This window comes from Lagopus leucura, unplaced genomic scaffold, assembly GCF_019238085.1.
Source record: "Lagopus leucura isolate 7727_CA_CO unplaced genomic scaffold, USGS_WTPT01 Super-Scaffold_100002, whole genome shotgun sequence".
Lineage (NCBI taxonomy): Eukaryota > Metazoa > Chordata > Aves > Galliformes > Phasianidae > Lagopus > Lagopus leucura.
Genome location: NW_024962263.1, coordinates 32248064 through 32269102, shown reverse-complemented (window position 1 = coordinate 32269102; position 21039 = coordinate 32248064). Strand labels below are relative to the sequence as shown.

The 21039-nt window shown below is 34.6% G+C and overlaps 1 protein-coding gene across 1 annotated transcript in view; it reads left to right on the top strand.

Moving 5' to 3' along the window:
• The window catches only part of LOC122178826 (dynein axonemal heavy chain 5-like), a 147431-nt gene that overhangs the window by 15861 nt on the left and 110531 nt on the right, over positions 1-21039 (top strand). The window contains exons 14-32 of the mRNA XM_042869302.1: positions 713-832; positions 1511-1712; positions 2720-2815; positions 4623-4796; positions 4882-4971; positions 6144-6299; positions 7300-7439; positions 9074-9225; positions 11113-11317; positions 12164-12251; positions 12368-12491; positions 12602-12765; positions 13884-13976; positions 15465-15668; positions 16135-16215; positions 16298-16702; positions 16841-16959; positions 17861-17997; positions 19121-19283. Of these exons, the coding sequence (XP_042725236.1) occupies positions 713-832; positions 1511-1712; positions 2720-2815; positions 4623-4796; positions 4882-4971; positions 6144-6299; positions 7300-7439; positions 9074-9225; positions 11113-11317; positions 12164-12251; positions 12368-12491; positions 12602-12765; positions 13884-13976; positions 15465-15668; positions 16135-16215; positions 16298-16702; positions 16841-16959; positions 17861-17997; positions 19121-19283 (2913 nt within the window). The remainder of the gene's footprint in view (positions 1-712; positions 833-1510; positions 1713-2719; positions 2816-4622; positions 4797-4881; positions 4972-6143; positions 6300-7299; positions 7440-9073; positions 9226-11112; positions 11318-12163; positions 12252-12367; positions 12492-12601; positions 12766-13883; positions 13977-15464; positions 15669-16134; positions 16216-16297; positions 16703-16840; positions 16960-17860; positions 17998-19120; positions 19284-21039) is intronic.

The following is a 21039-nucleotide window of genomic DNA, read 5'->3' as shown; positions in this document are numbered from 1 at the left end:
ACAGTACATACCAGGATCATAATTACAATTCAGCTGTACTCTGGAATGAGGTATGTGGGTGACAGAATGTCATTCAGACTTGTATTTACTATGTATCTATGGATAGTGCTACCTGGGCAAGAACATGAGGGGTACTGATGTTGCCAAAGAGGCATCTTAAATGTAAAAAGATATACAATAAGCTTGCTATTTAGATATGTTCTCAGTCTAATTTTGTACTTTCTGTTTTGGTTGGTAGAACTATTAGTATAGCAAAAGCCCCTGTATTAGAGCAAATATTAAGCATGTATTAAACCACAGAGAAGGGTAAAAATGAACATGACATTTCAAGTTAGCAGCTAGAACAGTAATGATTAAAACTATCTCTGAAAACTCAGTCAAGATTATGGTTACTGAAGTGAGAAGAAAAAAGATGTTACAAACTTCATCAATGCATAGGTAGTCAAGATGTATGTACTTGTATAGTTAATTCAATGAAGACACTAAGTCAGGCTGGAAGACAAAAAATAAATCTGACAGAAAACATTTGGATTCCTTCTGTATTTTACTGTGGGGAAAGGGCAGTTTTCAGAAATTGCCTACAATCAATTAAGTACTTATAATTTTGTATTCTTATTTTGCCACCTGACTGAAATATTCTATTTTAATTTATGCTCCTGTACAGCTCCCTCATGATGACTTTACCTTTTGTGCTTTTTTTTTTTTTGCCCAGGGAAGAACTGCTGAAGAGGATTCAGCAATGCATTTTCCTGAAAGAACAGTACCAAACATCATTTCAGAGAATTAGGGAGAAGCTAAAGAAAAATCCAAGTGACAGGCAGTTTGATTTCAGGTAAGCAATTTACTCTAATATTGAATGACATGCACTTATAAGATTTATAAATGAGGTGTCATAATCTCTCTTGGCTTCCTGAGAAGTTGAATGCTCAATTAAAATATTTATTATACTCAGAACAAAACTTGCAGAGTCTTGTTTTTTTTTTTTTTCCTCTTTTTTTTTTTTTTCCTCCTGAGATATAAGCAATGACAAGTTTTTTGCCAGTTGCTTGTTGATTTAGCAGATGTTTAAGGGAATTCAGGGAATTTATGCATGTGCTGGATTAATGCACTGGGCCATGAATCAAATGAAAAGACTCTAGTTGTATTTAGTCAGCACTGGTCTGGGTTGTCAATCACAATGCCAAGGAGGGAGTTCTACCTGTATTGGTACTTCAACCATGGAGCGTGTCTTAGTGTATTGTACATTCACATTCTTATCTTTTTTTTTGTGTGGTTTTTGTTTCAAGAATAACTTCTGGGAAATATGGAAAAGGTTTTAATTGGTAGATATGAGAATTAAGCATTTTCTGTGTTGTATTCATTATTTCAAAATTGTTTTTAGTTGATTTGCAATTATTGCAGCATCAGTGCTTTAATGGTGAACTTGATATTAGTTCTGGAATTAAATAGGGAATAGGAAAAAGTGATACAAATAGATATACATAATAATCCTGTTGCTTCTTATCATCAGTGAGAACTATATTTTTGGAAAATTCGACACATTCTGTAAACGTTTGGAGAAGATTTCAGATATGAGCAATATTATGGAAAGCCTACTAGAGCTCCAGTGCATACAAATAGAAGGAATTGAAAAGATCAATACTCGCTTCCAGACCATTGCTACAAATACCAAATCAAAAGAGTATGATGTTCTGGATCACAGAAAAAAAGAGGTACATGAACTCAATGCTTGTCTGATGATCAATCCCTTAATCCTGTGCTATTCATTGAAGTTATGCAAGGAAGATCACATTTTGTAACTATGATTATAGCATTTTGTTGCAGTAGTAATAATTTTCCACAGTTTAATGCAGTTTGAAATAATTTGGGTGTATTTTGCTTTTCATTTCATTTGTTATTTTTTGATAAACTAGATTTTGTGTGATAAGTAATGGTGCAAACTACATTTCCTAAACTTGTTTGTTTTTAAGATAAATATATTTTGAACTGCAGACGGAAAATTAATTTAGACAAGTCAGTGCATTAAATTCAGTTTAGCAAGTGCAAGAGTTACTCATTGTTACTTAATGGAATAATAAAGGCTGTATCAATACCATCATACCATATAATGACCATTTCAGAAGGAGAAATGTATGACATCACCTCCAGTACTGAATCATGTGGATGAAAACTAAAGTGATTTTTGAAGAGCTTCAGACTCAAGTTCAGATTTAAATACATACTGCATATCCTAGAATTGAGCTACTTTTTTGGAAGTGTAGCTCACTTGCTTTAGTGGATTGACAGCCTCTCAATGGAAGTGATAGAAATGTTGAATTGGCTTTCTTATAATAATAACCCACCATAGTCTGTAAAGTGCTCTAGAGAGGCCACTCAGTTTGCTAATCTTGATGAGTTTCATACCCATATGTGAGCTGATTAAGTGTACCATGTTATCTCTGATGAGGTTATTAGCTTTCCTCTGCCTGTCCTTTTTCCTCTGCAGTCCACTGTGTTTGTAAATATGGGTCTGTAATCATATAGCCTAATAATTCTTAATTTTTTATTTGCTTTGCTTAGACTTTTTATGCCTTCATTATTGGTCTCGTCTCTGTTCTCTTTAACTTACATGCTAGGCAGATAACATAAATTTCCCAGAAACTTATTGTAAAAAAAAAAAAATGCATAAAGTGAAAGCAACAGTATGGATTAATATTTTTTTCCATTTACAATTTTCTAGTTTGATAAAGATTACCTTGATTTTAAGAACCAAATTGCAACACTGTATGAGTCCATACAAGAATTTGTGGATTCCTGTTTTGAGAAGACTGTAACTGTAAGTAATTGTACAAATGCAAGCTCCTGTTCTGGTGTTCAGAAAGGCAGAGTATCCACAATTCCTGTTGTATTCCATTGTTACTGGTATTGTTTTGTGCTATACTGGGGCTGCCTGAGATAAGGTAGGAGGACATCAAGGCTACTACAAGCTACTGTCAGAATAAGTGTAAAAGTGCTGAAAGGTAACATTTGTTAATAGTTACTGCTAGTTGTATGTACCATCTTTCCCTACTAACTCTGTATAGCCCTATTTTTTCTTTCTGGTTTATTTTCTTTATTTTCTTTCCTTAGCCTAGTATTCTCCATCCTTCTTCCACCCTGCTATTGATATTGACACACTAGGGTAGGTCCTTCTTTCTCTTACTGTGTTTTGGACTGTCATATTTATGTGGCTCTATCTTCTTCCATTATCTTTGGACTGACTTTCTTTCTTACTCTGCTCTCTTTCAGTGTTCCCTGTCCTGTGTTCTGTATACTTACTTGCAGAAGTCCATAAGTAATGTTCACTTCTGTGGTGATTTCCCTCTCTCCTCCCAAAGAATAGGTATCTGCTTTTCTCCTTTTTAAAAAAAAAAAAAAAAAAAAAAAAAAGCAAAACCTAATTAAAGCTGTTGTAGGGGCATACAACATAATTTTCTTGAGCCCACTGAAAGGAAACAACTCATGTTTGTCAGAATTTCCAAGCTCTGTGGTAGAATTGTTGCAGATAATTAAACAGTGCATGCAGTCTGATAGTAGAGTTCAGCAACTCTTCTGCCGCCCATTCTCCTACTGCTGGAAAAATCAGAGGTAAAGCCAAGCTACTGATCCCCATTTGTTGTATGTCAATATAGAAATGAAAGGTTGAAAGGGCAGAGGGAAGACCTCAGTTCGTTGCCTCATCAGATGTAGGACTTCAGGCTGGAAGGTCTTTCATAGGTTGCCCATATTTATATATGTAAATATATAACACTTGTCAGAACAGGTGAGTTTGATGCAAAATTCGATTTCTTAAACTCTTAGGTTATTCACTTACTAGAGAATAATGTAGGCTGGTTAGCTTTTTTCTTTTACGTGGAAAAGAAAAGCAATTATATGATTCGTGATAGAAACGACACAAAAAAACCATCCACCCAATCAACGAAAAAAAAAAAAGAAAAAAAAAAGCACAGAAGAAAAATAATGGGAAGATATCTGTAATTGTCACAAAAACTGAATTCAAATTTGGTTATTCAAATTAAAGGGTGATCTAAAGGGAAAATGGAAAATGTTAATTTTAAACAAATGCAATTAAATTTAATTATTGTGAAAGTAAAAGATGCTATACTCAGATGTTAAATTCTATTGTACAAGAGCATATTTGAGATGCTTCCTGTTGCACTTCAAAGTTATTCCTGTTAGACTGGCAGGAGTAATGAATTAGTTTCTGCCATCTGTTACCTTAATGTCAGTACTGTTCATTGCTTTAAGCCCTGACAATGGAATGAAATGTAAATGAAGCAGAAGGAAAATTATAGGTGTTTCACTACAACTATTTACAGGAAGAAAAAAAAAAAAAAAGAGTAAGATTTGGAGGGTCAGAACAAAATGAGTGTTCCAACATTCTGTGGTGGTGGAAGTTTCTTTGTTAAGGCTATGGTAAATATATTTTAGACAACATGAAATACTGAAGTTCATTAATTTGTCTGGAAGCATTTTCTGTTCTCAGAAAATTACTTACAAATTTATATAACTTATGTTATAAATAGAAATAACCAGGCTTTATGAACAATGACTATCTAAACTATGAACATTTTTTGCAATAAATGTTTCCTCTTCCTTTTTAGACTGAACAGATGCTGAGACTTCTGATGAAGCTTGAACAAATAGGAGAAAATCAAATTGATCTTAATGAGAAGTATACCATTGTCCTTCAGCAATATAGTCAAGACTTAGACTTTGTGCAAAAGCTCTACCAGGAGCAAAAAGAAAATCCACCTATACCACGTAATATACCACCAGTAAGAATGAAATAAATGAGAAAGGTCTTTTTGTCTTGGATTTTTAAGTTAATGGAAATATAACTTCATATCTTTTGTATTTTAGGTAACAGGGAAGATTATGTGGGCCCAGCAGTTGTACAGAAAAATTGACCATCCAATGAGATTCTTTAAAAAGAAAACGACGCTTCTGAAGGTTAGAAGTGAGCAAAGGATGGTTTATGGCTAAATTCTAATCCAAATTATTAACAGACATAAATTATTTTTTTCCTAAATTCACTTTTCTAACAATTCTATTGAAACTCACCTAACAAGATAGTATTTTTATTTGCTCCAGGATCTCAATTTCTTTTTGCAATATTGTTATTCTGTGGTTCAGGACAGTTACTTCCCTTGAGATGTTAAGCTGATGACTTCATCAAGTTCTTTTGTCCCTTCTGGGACTTGTGTTATTCCTAATCACAGCATTGTTCACCATGGACCTATGCTTAGAGCCTTCTCACTACAATGCTTTATAATGTAGAGGACTGAGATATTAAACTTCAAATGCTTCACATAGCCGTACAATTTCCTGAGTTGAATGAGACCCACAAGGATTATTAAGCCCAACTCCTGGCTCCCCACAGGACCACCTCAAATTCAAATCCTATGTTTGAGAGCACTGTCTAAATGCTGCTTGAACTCTGAGACCTTTAAAAGTCATCTAGTCCTGCTGTAGATGCAGGGGCACCTACAGCTCAATCAGACTGCTTAGAGACTGGTCCAGCCTGACCTTGAGTTTCTGCAGGGATGTGACTTCCACCACCTCACTGGTCAATCTGTTTCAGTACCTTATCATCCTTACTGTAGAAAACGTTTTCCTTGTACCCGGTCGAAATCTCCCCTCATTTAATTTGAAACCTTTTCCTTTGTCCTGTCACAACAGACTCTGCTAAAGAGTCTGTCCCCTTCTTTCTTACAGCCCCCTTTAGATACTGAAAGGCTGCTCTCAGGTCTCCCGGCAGCCTTCTCTTCTTTAGGCTAAACAGCCCCAGCTCCCTCAGCCTACTGAGAAGGACTAGGACTAGGAAGGTATTCTATCCCTTGGATCATTTCTGTGGCCCTCCTCTGTTTGTGCTACAACAGGTCTATGTTTCGCCTGTGCTGAGGCCTCCACATCAGATGCAGTACTCTCAATGAGGTTGTTCTTTTGTTCTTTGTTTTACCCTCTTTTAAATTGTATAACATGAAACTCTGTTTTGTTTTCCTAACAGTAGTGAGGAAGACCTTACTGGAGGACATTTCTATTACATTAGGCTCATCAAATCGATTAAGTGGTGCTGGCTTTTCTAATTTCTTTATTTTTTATTTGTTATATTTTATTTGCAGACATTGGAAATGAAAAAGGTTGCTAAGAGCTACAATAAAATGGCTGCGGTTCTTTTGGAATTTGAACTTATTTATTATAGAGCATGGTGCAGGTTTGCTGACCAGGCTAGAAATGCTCTACATGCTTTCTTACTTGTCAGGCATGCAGAAACCAAGGTAAGTAGGATTTATTTTGTATTACTGCTGCTCTGTTTAGTATTACCTATGATACTTCACTCACGTCATGCAAAGACAAGCACAGCATTAAAGTAATCTTAATAAGGATAGAAAATAAACTACTTTAATTGACGAATTTTTTTTTTTTTTTTTCCTTTTGATGCTACGATACAGACATAATCATCTTCTTCATAAGTCCCTTGCCTCATTCAGGACATGTAAGAGGCAGTGCCCAGCAAATGCATGTTCGATATAGATTTGTCTACATCTTTTAATGTATGGTTTCATATATTTTTTTCTTTGTTAACCAAAATTTTAGTCAAACAAAGAGTTTTTAATTAGATTGTAGGCTTCTCTATAGTGTTCAACATCACTGTGTTGCCTATATTGGAGTCACTAATTTGCTTTCAATATTGCTAACTGAGATGGAAAATCCTACCATTCTTTAAAGTTGACTTACTCTGCTGTGCTGCAGAGAAATCAGAGTTAAAATGGACATTTTTTGAATTACGGACTCCATAATGGAAAGCTAGAACCTGATTTTCAGCTTAACTCATCACCTTATTAGCATTTTATGCCCTAAGAAACGTACAGAGGCTAAACAGAGCAATACAGTATTTCTCTGCAGTCTACAGATGGAGAAACTGAGATGAGAAGGCAAATCAGCTTTCACAGAGACAGGTGCAGAACTACAATCAGACTTGGGAAGTCACAGCAGCCAAGTGTTTAGGGCCCAGTGAGGAAATCACGGGAAAATGAAATTAGTGGAAGCTATTGCATGATTAATATTCTGGAAAATCTGGAAAAATACTTGTGCAGGAGCCTGGAGATCTTTGTAGAAATTGCAACATGTGGATCAATTTAAAAAATTTTGGCTACTCCTCTATATCTTGTCATATCTTCCAGATGTAACAAACTGCATGTGATCACTAAACTACTAAAATACTGCTTTATTATTTTCTCTCCTTGCCCCTTTCCTCCCCGCTACCACAATATGAAGGAATTGGTTGTAAACTTGGATCCAGTGGTTCTGGAAGTACTTTATGAAACAAAGTACCTGAAAAAAATGCATTTTAACGTTCCAGATGTTGTCCTCAGCTTGTGTGCAGATGAAGAACAGATTAAAAGACATCAAATGGAGTGAGTGAACACTTTCTGGATGTGATTCTCATCTGCAGATAGGAAGCTTTAGCTTTGAGTCTGTTGTATGTACTTTTGATTTGTTGTAACTTCTCACTGTGGTGGATTTTAACTAAAAATTTATTCTTTTCCCCTGCAATTCCATAATAGTTCTGTTAATATGCAATTATTACTCTCTCCACAAAATTCTTGTAACTAGATAATGTCTACATGCTTTTATTTTGTTACAACAGCTACTCTGTAAGTGGAATTTCCAGGTACTGCTAAGGCATCTCTACTCCATAACATATGGATTGCATTCCAAAGTATCACACTTACTTTTGTAACATCAAAAGCATTCTTGTGTTAAGTTAGAACTTATCACTTCATTGAGATACAACCCAGGTGTTGGTATAGGTAATACATCAACTAAGTTATTATATGCAAATATTCAAGTTTTTTTTCTCTCATGCTAAATATCTGAAATAACTATTTAATAAATCAACATAGGTTTCTTTCTGTCACTGTAACAGCTAAATTCTGTGCTGTGGGAGTTCTTTTCAGCTCTTTGGGATCCGATTATTAGTTCTTCAAGTAAGGATGGTAGGTCTAAAAAGAGTCCTTTTTTGTAAGGAGTGCACTTAAAGTAGTTTTTATATAGAAGTGGTCAAAAAAGGACAGAGTTCAAAGAGTTTCATAACTGAATTGAAATCCTCTCAGCTCTCCTTTCTGTTAAAATTTTCAGTCTTTCATTCTTGAAATGACGCATTTTTCACGAATTATCCATGGAGTGTTTCAGAACAAACCTAAAATTTCTAACATACAAATCAAACTCTGTGTGCTTCAGTCTTCTGAAAAGCAACATTTCTAATATTTGCCATCAAAGGGAAACAAATGTGCAGAAAGTGTTTGCAATAAAAGAAAATCCAAATTAATTTTCTATTGTAAAAGAGATTTCAGACCAACTCCCTAAGCAAAGAAGGAATATTCAGACACTGATTATGCCGTAAGTAACATTGGAAAAATACTCTGCATTCTGTGGATAGACTCTCTCAGTATACTGTTTGTAACAATATTTAGTGCTATGGTTTTAATCTGGCATAGAGCACAGTTATCATTTTTCTGCAGCAGCTCTTGTAAATAACCTGTTTTGTATCTTTAACTTCTGAGCTGCATTGACTTCCAGTTCTTTTTTTTTTTGGAGATCTGTTATAAAACTCCATTTTCATAAAAATACTGATTCAGAATTTGGCTCCTTTGGCATTTTATGCCCTGAGTACTATGAATCTAGATTTTCTTATAAGTAGTGTCTTCTCATACAGGCTTTTTTTTTTTTTTCTTTTTCTTTTTTTTTGTTCTGTGAAATAGGAAGAAGGGAAGAAAAACACAGTGTTTTCCATTTCCTTATTTTTGACTGTAATGCATTTTCTTTGGAAGAAAGTAGCCCTAAATAAATATCTTCCTGTAAATAATTATTTCTCCAGTCTGGTTCCAGTGTTTGAGAGGAGAAAGAGACCTAGTTAGAACTGGGAGAGACTTTAATTTTTAACATGGGATCAGGACTTGCAAGTCTTATTAACAAAAAATGTGACCAAATTTCCGTGTGTTTCTTATATCTGAAATAAATACATTCTAAACACGACCATGTCTTACAGTCTCGAGAACCTATTGATCAATTACAAAGAGCATCTGAATAGAATTCCTGTCGTGCTGAAACCACTAATGAAGCCATTCATAGAACAAGTTGAGGATGCCCTTGCTCCAGGCATGACACAGCTGTCCTGGACTTCTTCAAACATCAATAAATGTATGTAGGAAGAGAAGTAGTGATAAGCTGTTGATAATGTTGTTTGGTGGTAATGTCTTGATGGGAGGGTCTGTAAAGCCTCGACTCTCTAGCTGTCTTGAAACTTGAGTGAATAACATTACATCATATTATTAGGGCTTCTGTTGCATTGTGTTTCTGAATTCCATACCTTTTCATTTACTGAATTTAAATTGTCACATCACGCTTCTTAAATTATTGTGCATTGTTACATTTTCCCCTATCAGTGTTTCTCTGATCTGTTTCCAAGTAAGTGTCCACATAAGGAAAAAATGTAGAGCTCTTCTTACGCCTACATTCTGTTTTTATTTCTCTGTGGAAAAAAAAAATGGTTTGTGAACTGACCTCCTTGCTTTAGGTAGGTAACTGTAGCCTGACTGATACAAGAGTGAGAGGTAAGAGAACGAACATTCGGTGCTGTGATAATGTCTCTTGTCTTTTCTATAGAAAGGTCTTTCTATAGAAACATCCTGAAATAGACATGACTAAATTCACAGTTGAAAATAGTAAGGGACAGATATCTGTCCAAGTTCTATTTTTTTCTAAGAAAGCTTTAAAAATTCTGAACTGTGCATGGAGATTTCCCAACACAGCCATTAAGACAATGTTATCCTCATCAAGTACAGCATAAACTTAACTCTATAATAGTGTCATTGAAATGGACACATGTAAAGCAAGACTTTTGTAGTTTGATTCTGTGAGAAAACAGTAGCTTATGCTTCTAAATCTGTTCTCACCTGAGGCAAACTGATGTTCGGCTTCCACCTTTTTCTTCAAAATGAAAAGCAGCAAGATAAACAGGAACAGATGCAGGCATGGGTTTTGCAACATTTGTGACTGTGCCATGTGATACTACTGCAAAGGGCTCTGGCCATTTCTTAAGGCAGAGCCGGCCACCTTTTAGCCTTTTACTTGATCTTTACCTGACTGGAAAACAAAAAAAGATGACAAGGTTTCCCTCTGTTTGAAAGCACGGGGGCTTGTGGCAGCCTTCTAGACTAAAACTTGGAAAATGAGAAATAAATGAATTTAGAAATACCTAAGTTTTATGTATTAAAAAAGCAAAAGCGTCTAGGGAATTGGTTGGATTATTTGTTCGTTCTAGTCAATAAAAAAGACAAGATTCAATCATTAACTTCCTAATAGCAATAAATGGTATCTGCTATTTTAAATATTCAACAGTAAGACACTACTGTCACACTGCAGCATTTTAGGTATTGTAACAATTTAATTCTACATACAGTAAGACAAAGTACTGATAATTCAAATTATATTGTCTGCTAATAACCAAAATGTTATGATTAATAACCAAAATGCCAGATGAGTTATTTCTTTATTTTTACATGAAGTATAAAAGACAGCAAAAGAATTTATCCACTCTATTCAGAAACAATCATTTTTACTCAGCTTAGTAAACACATTTGCTAAGGGACTTGCTTTGTCTCTCTCCAAATTAAATTAGGTCATATACAGGAAAGAAAAAATCTAGTGGTTTAACCTATGTGCAGTCTTGAGGAATTTTAGCTGCTCAATCTACAATGCTGACTTTCACACTGTAGGTCCTTAGGAGGACCAGAATATTTTTTGTACGTTTGTTCCTCTTTTCTTTTCCGATGATTTTTGTTAATCCTTCATTCCAGTATTAATAGAGAAGAAATATTTTGAAGGTTCTTCTGTTACTTATTGTAAAATGGTTTCATTTAAAGACTCCAAAGTACAGGAAGTCCATTATGTTTTGGTTTCACGCCTTAATTCCATATTCCATTGTTGTTAAATCATCATTTAATTGTAATAATTTGGGGCAGGTTGGGGAAATTTAGGAGGTTCATATTTCACTTGATTTGTTTTCATTTTGTTTTCTTTGCTTAGTTATTGAGAATACTTATAGTACCATGAGGGAATTGGACTTTATAGTCAAAGAAGCTGCTGATACCCTGGAGTGCAGAATTGAAAGAGTTCTGGAGGATATGTCAAACACTGCTCTGATAATTTTACCAGAAGAACCTATAGATGTATCTACATTCTTGGAACAGACAGAAAATCTTGCTGTCTCTACTGCTCGCAAACTTTCTCAGTAGGTGTATTACTGCATGGATTTGAAGGCTCGGTTTGGGAGCAAATATTTATGTACTACTTTTTATGCACAGAGAATGTACTACTAAAAAAATCATTCTTACTATTACTGACCACTAGTGTAAAGCAAAATGATAGTCTCAGATTACGGAGCAGGAACTCCCAAGTAACTTCAATATAGCATATTAATTGCATTGATAGCATTTAGCATTTTGTATTTTTCTTCTTATGGCATTCTATTGAAGAGCAAGGAAAATGGAACTGGATAAAACTTGAAAAGTCATCTCAGTGCTAACTGCTTGATTCTTAATGCTAGCTCAGTCATGTAAGACCTCTCATTTACCCAGAGCTGAAAATCTTTTAGTTTATGCTTATTTTCCATGATATAGAAGAGTAATTGTTCTGTTCTTCACCAAAAAAAGTCTATGTACATTTTGCAAAACATGATACTCACTTTGTACTTATTTCTTTACTATTTTTGATTTCAGAGCTAGAAAATACATCAAGAAGATAACTAACATTTTCTTACTGAATTGTCTTGATAAGCCTGCTTTTTCTTTAACTACAGCCAGAAAAAAAAAAACTTATTTTTCTTTGATTATTATTAAGACCAGTTGAACAAGATATAACAGAGTTTGATGAATGGGTTTCCTGACAGACTGCATATCTTAATGCCTTACATTCTGTGCATGTCTAAGCAGTAGGAGCAAAGGGAAAAATAGAAGGGTGTCTCCCTGCACATATGGCACTTCAGAGTGCAGTGGATCTGAGGATGCATCTATAAACAAGTTAAAGATTATTCTTTATGTTTGACTTGATGTGGATGACTCTAAGGTTGTTTTTGCAGACAGAGTCAGCAAGTGGAATGCTCTGTGTATGAACTGGTAGACACTCTTATGCACAGGCTGAAAGCAGATACTGGAAGAACTCTGGAGGTAAGGCCTCTGCAGTATTAAAAGTAACCTGCTCTAACGTAGTCAGATATTTGATATTTCACTTATACAGTGGATAATATCATTACTTGTCTAAGAGTTTCCCTTTAACTCTTCAGGATTCATACTCCTGTATGCATCTTGACACAAAACAGAAAGCACGCTGCCAAGAATGCATGTCTTGTTGTTGCTATTATCTTGTGGGACAGCTTTGTCAGAGGAATACTGATTCTTTAGTCAGATGTAAGTCTTTTGTTTTCAGATTTGTTTAGTTTTTTAATATCACTTGAAGATTTTTTTTTTGCCAGCTTTATTGTGGTAAAAAATATAACTTAAATATTGCATTTATTTAGGCACGAAGGTTTCCTTGGAGTCCTTGAGACATCACTTGCGTGGTGTTGGCTCTAGGTATCAGATGATCAGGTCTGTAGAGACAAAGAGAATTCCTTTGTTCAAAACTGAATTTCAGCTGGCTATTCCTAATGTTGTCTTGCGACCAAGTCTCGAAGATATTCAGGTAACTGAATAACTGCACATCTCAGCCATTTTTGTTAAAAATGTGTATTAATGCGTTATTTTAAAACCAGATTTGCGAGTTTAATCTGGTATTAGCAATAAAGGGAGTGGAAGAAAAGATTAGAGGTCACTTGATTTCACATGACATCAGTGGATGCTAAGAAAAAAATAACCGAATTAGGTTTGTTATGCAGTAGAATCAACTATTTTCCTACAAGCTTATCAACTCCTGTTCACAGTCCACTACAAACATTTTCAAAGCAAGTGCAAGAAAAAAAAATTAAATGCCTTTGATACATTGATTTGACTTCCTTGTCTCCTTAAACACTTTCAGAGTTTAAAAAGACACGATTGAAATATTCAGTAATCAGATTTGTGCAGTAGTGAAATATAAAGAGAAATATTACAAGCCTGGAGCCCTGAACTGTGGAACAGTTTAAAGAAATATTTAAGCTTACTTACACTAATTCAGCTAAATTCTTATGTTTGTATTTACAATCTGCTATGACCTTTGAAGTTCTTTGGAAAGTACTAGTTGTTTATGTGGTTAACTTGAAGATTTTTCAGCTGGAATTGTCACCATCAAAATCAGTTGCTGAATTCTTTCTCAGATTCCATTTACAGCCTTTTGATATTGTCAGTAAGAAATCAGACCACAAAGTGTAATTTTTAAATACCATAGGTATTTAAAAGTTATATGATAATTTATATAGCTGCCTGTATAAATTCAGACAAATTTATTCAGGCATTCTGATGTGAATATGAAATACAGTATTAATGTTATTTTATGTTTATAACCAATGTAAAGTGAAATAATACTTAATTTATGATTCCTCAGTGGCTCATAGATCTCTCTTTCTCTCCCATATTCTTGTTTGAAGAACGCATAAAAATAGAATGTCCTACTGACAAAGCTTTATGGGGTTTTCTTTCCCCTAACAAAATCTATTTTGCATGATTCTACTCCATGCTTATTAGAACAGTTCTGATAAAGATGGAGGTACAACTTTTCCATTTTGGTATTGTTCAGAGCATCTGTTTTTTTCCTTCATTCCTTCCCCTCCCCTTAGCTGTTCTGATCTCTCTGTGTGCTCAAAGTAGATGTTTTACTATTTTCAGAGTGCTGTAAACAAGGCAGTAAATATAATGTTATCAATAGCCAAAGATATCCCACTCTGGAAATTTGCTTACTTACATCATAAGCAGCAGCAGGTGAGTGTTTTATTTTGTTATTTAAAAATTTCAATATTTTGGTTAACATTTCTAATTTCATATGAATATGTTCTGTAATAATACAGTGATTTGTAATTTGGAAGGTTTCCTTACTAGCTTAAGTCTAGTTTTTAATCTCCAGATCAGGTAATTGAACAGAAGAGCAAAGAGTAACAATTAATAAAGCTAATGTTTTGAAGTTTTTTATTATTAAAATAAAAAATAGCTTTAATAAAAATATTTTTAAAATCCTGTTAAAGTATGATGATAGTGTGGATGATGTAGGAAAACCAGCATTATCCAGTGTGCTACTAACCCGACTTATTAGTTTTCCCAGCCAAAAACTGTAAGTTAAATTTTCAGGCTGCATACAATAGCTACAGTTCTAAACTAATTGCTATCTGTATGTATTATCAGTGTTAAAATGAGCACTAAAACCTTGGGAAGGTCTGAGATACAGATAGAAAATCAAATTTATTCAAGTTTAGAAATGGGCAATAATGGTAATCAAATGGCCTTAATTCTGTCTTACGGTAATGAAATACGTGTTTATGTGGGTCTGTACTGTAAAGTGTCTTTTTTTTAAAAAAAATAATTCCTCTTTTGTCAATCTGACATTAAAAACAAATACAAATCAGCTCATTTGCATAAAAATAACCTTTTGAGTCCTGCAAATGATAAAAAGCAACTAGAAGAGAGTGAGTTAACACAAGTTCGTTCAAGAATTGCTTGCTTATTTCTAAGTAGCCAATCCAAGATTACCTTCCACACTTTTTTTTGGCCAAGAATAGAGATCACAGAATCATAGAGTGGTTTGGGTTGGAAGGGACCTATAAGATCACCTAGTTCCAACCGCGTGCTGTAGGCAAGAACACCTTCCTCTATGCCAGGTTGTTCAGAGCCCCATCCTGTCTAGCCTTCAATGCTTTCAGGGAGGGGGCATCCACAACTTCTCTGGGCAACCTGTTCCAATGTCTCACCAATGTTTCACAGTAAAGAATTTCTTCCTGATGTTAAGTCTAGATCTCCCCTCTTCCAGTTTAAAACCATTTTCCCTCATCCTGTCCCTATGTGCCCTTATATAAAGTCCCACCTGTCGGCAACCTTCAGGTCCTGGAAGGCTATTTTAAGTTTCCCCAGAGCCTCTCTTTAGACTGAAGAGCGTCAGCCCTCTCAGCCTGAATGTAGTCCTCTACCAAATAAAGGAAGACCTGAACATTTGTATAGGAGGTGGAATCAGCACAACTGTACCTCCATGTGTTACATATTTGACTGAAATCATTTGAGGATGATTTAAAAATTATCATCAGCACTAGAAGTGTAGCTCTGTAAAAATGAAAGCTAAGAGCGGGGAGTCTCCTTGTGGATTCTTCCTTTGCACTTTTCTATCTACTCATAGAAGTACCCACTGTATGTGTCTTATTGTGCATTCAATAATGTAAAATAAAACTAATGTATATATGTTTATTCTTGTTTACTTTATGCCAGGCTGAACAATCTGTTGCCATAGAGCTAGGTGATGAGAACAAATTCACCAGGATGTTGGCACTGAAGCCTTTAGACAAGCAGATCATTGAGCATAAGGATGTAAACAAAGTGGTGATTCAACTAAATACAGTTATTTTGTCTCTCAAAGCTAGAGCATCGGATCTTCTGAACAGCTTTTCTCAATTTTCAGGCATCTGGAATAAGGTTAAAAACATATTTAATGAAATATGTAGCTGTATTGTGAAATCTTCTAAATACTGTTGTGGATTTCATAAGGAGACTGTGCTCTTTGGGAAGCATTACTTGTAGTTACTGTAGGTGAATGTTGCTGAGCTGGGTGAAGATTAATTTTTCTGTAATTGAACCCTTTATTTAGCCCATTTATTGAGACCCACATGGCACTGAAGCTTTTACCTCTGCAGAGACTAAGGGATATCCTCATCGGTGTCTGCATTTGAATTATAGATTTGAAATGCTTTAATAACGAGTGCTGTAAAAAGAATAAGAATCAGGAAAAGCAGATCAAGTGAAACATTGGAGCTTAATGCTTATACTTTGAACTCTGTTAAGAGGGATTGTTTGTGTTTGCTTAGTACATCAGACAGCTGAGTCTTGGATAGATTATTGCAATACCAATGCTAAGTAATAATTAAAATAAACTTTTATTTAGGATCCAGAGGAAAAAGTGAAGGAATTCATAGAGACTAAACCAACAATGGCTGAATTCCAAACTCAAATTGAATACTTTTCTGTAAGTATCATGTATTTAATAAGAAGGAACTGTTCAAAAAATTGTAGTGAAATTAAAAATTGATCACTTGTGCTTTTCTTAGCAATTAGAACTGCAAATCAGAGAGCTGCCGAATCACTTTGTTCTGGAATCAGTGGATATTGCGACAGAGTCATTGAAAATTGCCCTTATTCAGGAGTGCCACTCAAGACAAAGAACATTTGGATTAGCTTTGAATGAAAGGTCTGCTGCAGACATGGATGAAATTTATTCATTCATTGACAATCTTAGCAAGAAATTAAGCAGGCCTGTCCATGACCTTGATGATGTACGGGGAGCAATGGAAGCCCTAAAGGAAATTCGAGAGAATGAAGTTAATATTGACATGACAGTTGGACCTATTGAAGAATCTTATTCTGTGCTTCAGAGATACAATCTGCTTTTTCAGGATGGAAACATGGAAAGAGTTGATGGATTGGCTTATGCCTGGAAGAACCTAAACACACAGGTATCATTGGTGTATTGTTTGTTTCTCAAATAACAGCTATAGGAGTTATTGCCAGACAATTTATGTTGAAATACTGGAAAAGTCTGTGGTTTTTTTCCTTTTCTTTTATGCCTGTTATTTCTCTTTGTCTGCATTTAGGCACTGCAGGTTGAGGATTTGCTACTGAAGGTACAGCCAAACATGAAAACAGATTTGCTGAGAGGTGTTCAGAGATTCCAGGCTGATACTGCAGAATTTTGCAAAGACTATAATGAAAAGTAGGTGAACTGTGGTACAGTATAATTGTGCTTAATTAGTGATTGTTCAAAATGGTGCATTTAAAGAGTTAAGCATAACACAGTGTCAATGCTGATATGCCAGATTTCAGAATAATACAAGATATTCTTGCAGCCACAGTTTACACAATTTCAATGCTAGAGTTGATTTTTCAATACAGATCCAAATTTGAAGTCTTTGAGGTGTTCCAGACACAACAAAGCACTAAAGCATATATTTAAATATGTAGGTAGTGCCTTGGAAGTTAGCAGAGATTCCAATTCCAAATGTTTCTAAGTTCACTGATTGCACTTCACAGGAATGTTTACTTGGACTTTTTAAATTTAAACTGTGCTTCATTGGACACTTCTGTGTTAGCAGCTAGTGTGGCACAAAGAAGGAAAGGACCATAATTTGGTGATCTGTTGTGATTATGTAAGATAACACACACACTCTTTATGTGTTTTGACAAGGAAATTAATGTCAGCTACTGAGTCTGGGGCATGCACTGCTTGAAGTCATGCCAGTTGTGTGTTCTGTACCTGCCGTCTTTCCCTTTTTAAGAATATAACTTTTTGTTTTACAGACGAGAAAGAAATGGAAAATAACTGTACAAACTATTTGTAGCTCTTTTTGCTGTTTTTCATATTTATTGGTAATCTGGAGAATATATATTATGACAAAATATATTGTGTTCAGGTAATATTCAGTATGTTGTATGGGCATGCATTTTCTCTTCTGGTAACTATTGTAAAAATTTCTAGAAAAAAACAACCCAAAACATTTAAAAATGTTAAATAGTATCCAGTAAATTAGGCCTGTGCTCTGTTGTGCATCTTCATGAAACCTGCATGGCTGATACTTGTACTTAATTGCAATTTTTTATTTTTTTTATTTTTGTAGGGGCCCCAGTGAAGAAAATGTTCCTCCCCATGAAGCAAGTGAGAGATTACAGCTCTTTCAAGCTAAATTTGATGAACTGTGGACAAAGTATATCTCTCTTTCTAGTGGGGAAGAATTATTTGGTCTTCCTGTTACAGGTACTTTCTCAGAGAATGTAGACACCTGGTCCAATATCCAATAGGCTACTTTTATATATTTATATATATATATATATATATATATGTGTGTGTGTGTGTGTGTGAATATTTTTTTGTTTGGAACCTGTGGAATGGATTCAGTGCCAAATTCATCACAGCAAACAAACAAACAAACAAAATCTTTTCAGTAAATTATAGTTGTATTCCTTATGAGTTAAGTGAAACAGTGTCTGTCAGCCTGCACACACACATAAACAAGTGGAAAATGACATGCACTGTTCCATGCATCCCAGGAAGGGTGTATCTGCTTAGCTCTCTTGCTTTTTCTCCCTAGAGTCAAACACATTTCCTCTCTGCTTTCCTTCATATGCAGTTTTTGGGAATATGTTGAAGTACTCACATTGTCCTATCACTGGATATATAATTAATTCACCAGGGTTGTGCAACTTGTCTGTAATATTCTTATGATTCCTAATCAGACACACTTCTAGTTTTGGATGCTACCATATGATTTAAAGTGTGATAAGTACTTCAAATTGTACGTACTGAATTCAGTGTTTTCTTGTCTGAAGACAGAAGCATGATATATTTAACTAGAAAGCCCCACAGATATGATAGAAAGTAAGCAAAATGTTTCAGTTGAGGGGATCTTTTTAAATACTTCTATTGCCTAACATATGTCAAGTATCTTTTTTGAAAGTAATTCCTCTTCCCCACCCCCTTCAATCTCTGCCTCTTAATTGAATAGTGCAAACAGTGAGGGGGGATATTTTAGTTGTTGGATAAAATCACAATATGTTCTTTTACATTTTCATCTACTTTTTCAACATTGTCTCCTTCATATAGGTACATGCAAGCTCCTTTCTTGTAAGATTACATTATACAGTTGTAAGGAATATTAATTAAAAAAAAAAAAAACAAACAAACAATTTAAATAATTACTGTGCTTTAAAATCTGGTATCCTTACATAATGCAACTACAAAAGTTTGCCTTTATAGACACTAAAAAACTGCAAATCTGTTTTCGTACAACTATTAAGTATCCATTTTAAAAATATGTGGATTTTTATGTTCATGTATACACTTAACATTAATGATTTTCACCTTCTAAAATCTGAAACAGAGTATCCCGAACTGCACAAAATTAAACGTGAGCTTTCATTGCTTCAGAAACTTTACAGTCTTTATAATTCAGTTATTGCTAGTATCAATGGATACAATGAAATGCTTTGGAGTGATTTGAATGTTGAAAAAATTAACAACGAACTTCTGGATTTTCAAAACAAGTAAGTTGCTGTTGGGTGATGTACATACAAGTTATATTTTCTCACTTTTTTTTCTTTTTTTTTTGGTGTTAATTATCTTGTGAGAATTATCCTGGGTGGAAGAACTATTTTGATTTACTTAAAGCTCAGGGTTGCTTAAATGCTCAGCACTAGGGTTTGTTTTTTTTTTTTCTACGCTATTGGTGAAGACACATTCAGTTTTGAACAGCCCTGGCTGTTCTCATTACTCATTACTCCTCTGTTCATTCAGAGGCAAAGACTCCTGAACCAACAGGATTTGGCTTGTTTTTCCTTGGACAACTTCCTTTATGTTCTCATTTCTGTCCCTAGAATGTGTACAGAGTTGCTAGAAAAGATTTTTGTTACATGCAAAAGTAGAGAATAGTTGTGAAGGCCTTAAGCATCCATTTCCTGAGAACAGTCTCTCTTTTGCTCTTAATGGGAATTACAAACTGTACATCAGAAACAGATATGTTGAAAACAATTATGCAATATTTTTATCACATTGTCTAGTGGGAAAAAAAGATGTTATGGTTTTCTTCTAGTGGAAGATTCTAGTGGGTTAACTGTTTTCAGCCTTTTGTTAGGTTTGTATAAGCCTTTTCTTTATCTTTTTACACAGTGGCTCTGATCACTTTCTCTGTGAATTCTGTTAAGATGAGTTCATACTCAAGATAAAGACCCTTCTCTTCTGCAGATCCTCTCTTCTGGAACATGCATAGTTCAGATCAGCTTTTGATTTTGTGTTCAAAATCTGACCTGAGAGACACTTGAGTAACTTCAGGTGTATTATTCAAGAAATCAAATCTGTGCTTTTTATCTCATCAACAAGTCCTTGAAAAGCATGGAAATGTGTTGTTGTTTTTTTTTTTTTTTGTGTGTGTGTGTGTTTTCAGACTTTTTAGTTGTATGGTATTTTGAGCATGTGACTCTGTTATCAAGGGACATTTGTGTAGACATGGAAGAGGTGGGGTGGAGATTTTTTTCCTTTTTTGGAAAAGAGTGAACTGCTTTTCTGTTTTGGGGCAAAAACTACTCCGTTTTTTTGTGGGGGTTTTTTTGTGTGTTTTTTTTTTTTTTTTAATAATAGTAAAAATGTATGTATGTAAAATATATATACTTCTGCATTTCAGTAATACCTAGAAGTCTTGGTTTTGTTTCAGTAGAATTCTGCAATCTACATCATCTTCTTTTCTACAGTTACTTATTTTTCATGGAGTGGCATGACTTTTTTGTTTTCTTTTATTGGAACTACTGTATGAAGCCACTGCATGACAACATTTTTGAAAGTTATGTGTTTCTCTTTGCAACACGTGCCTTTTTAAAATTTTTTTAACCCTCTCAGTGCTGAGCTATCTTTGGAGCAGGGAGACTACCAAGAAGCAATAAACATCTTTTGTAACAGAGGTTTAACCCAGTGCTATCCTTCCTTCGGCAGACTTGTTAGCATATTGAATCAAGCTATTGTCTTTAATTCTGGAGAGCTTTAAACAACCCACAGAACTAACTGAGAGGGTAGTGAGATGGTATGTTGTGTTTTGAAATGAGCCGGAATACTGGAAATGCAGTTAGTGTTGTCACATAATTCTAAATATCTGCATAGTCCTTCAGTTTAATGTTTGCTAATTCTTTTAAAAATAGTGTAACAGAAAAGATTACCATGGGAAAAAGAATCTTAAAGATGACTGTAGGTGCAAATAATTCCACTTTAAATAATTTAAATAGTAATAAGTAGTAAATACTTTAATATAAAAAG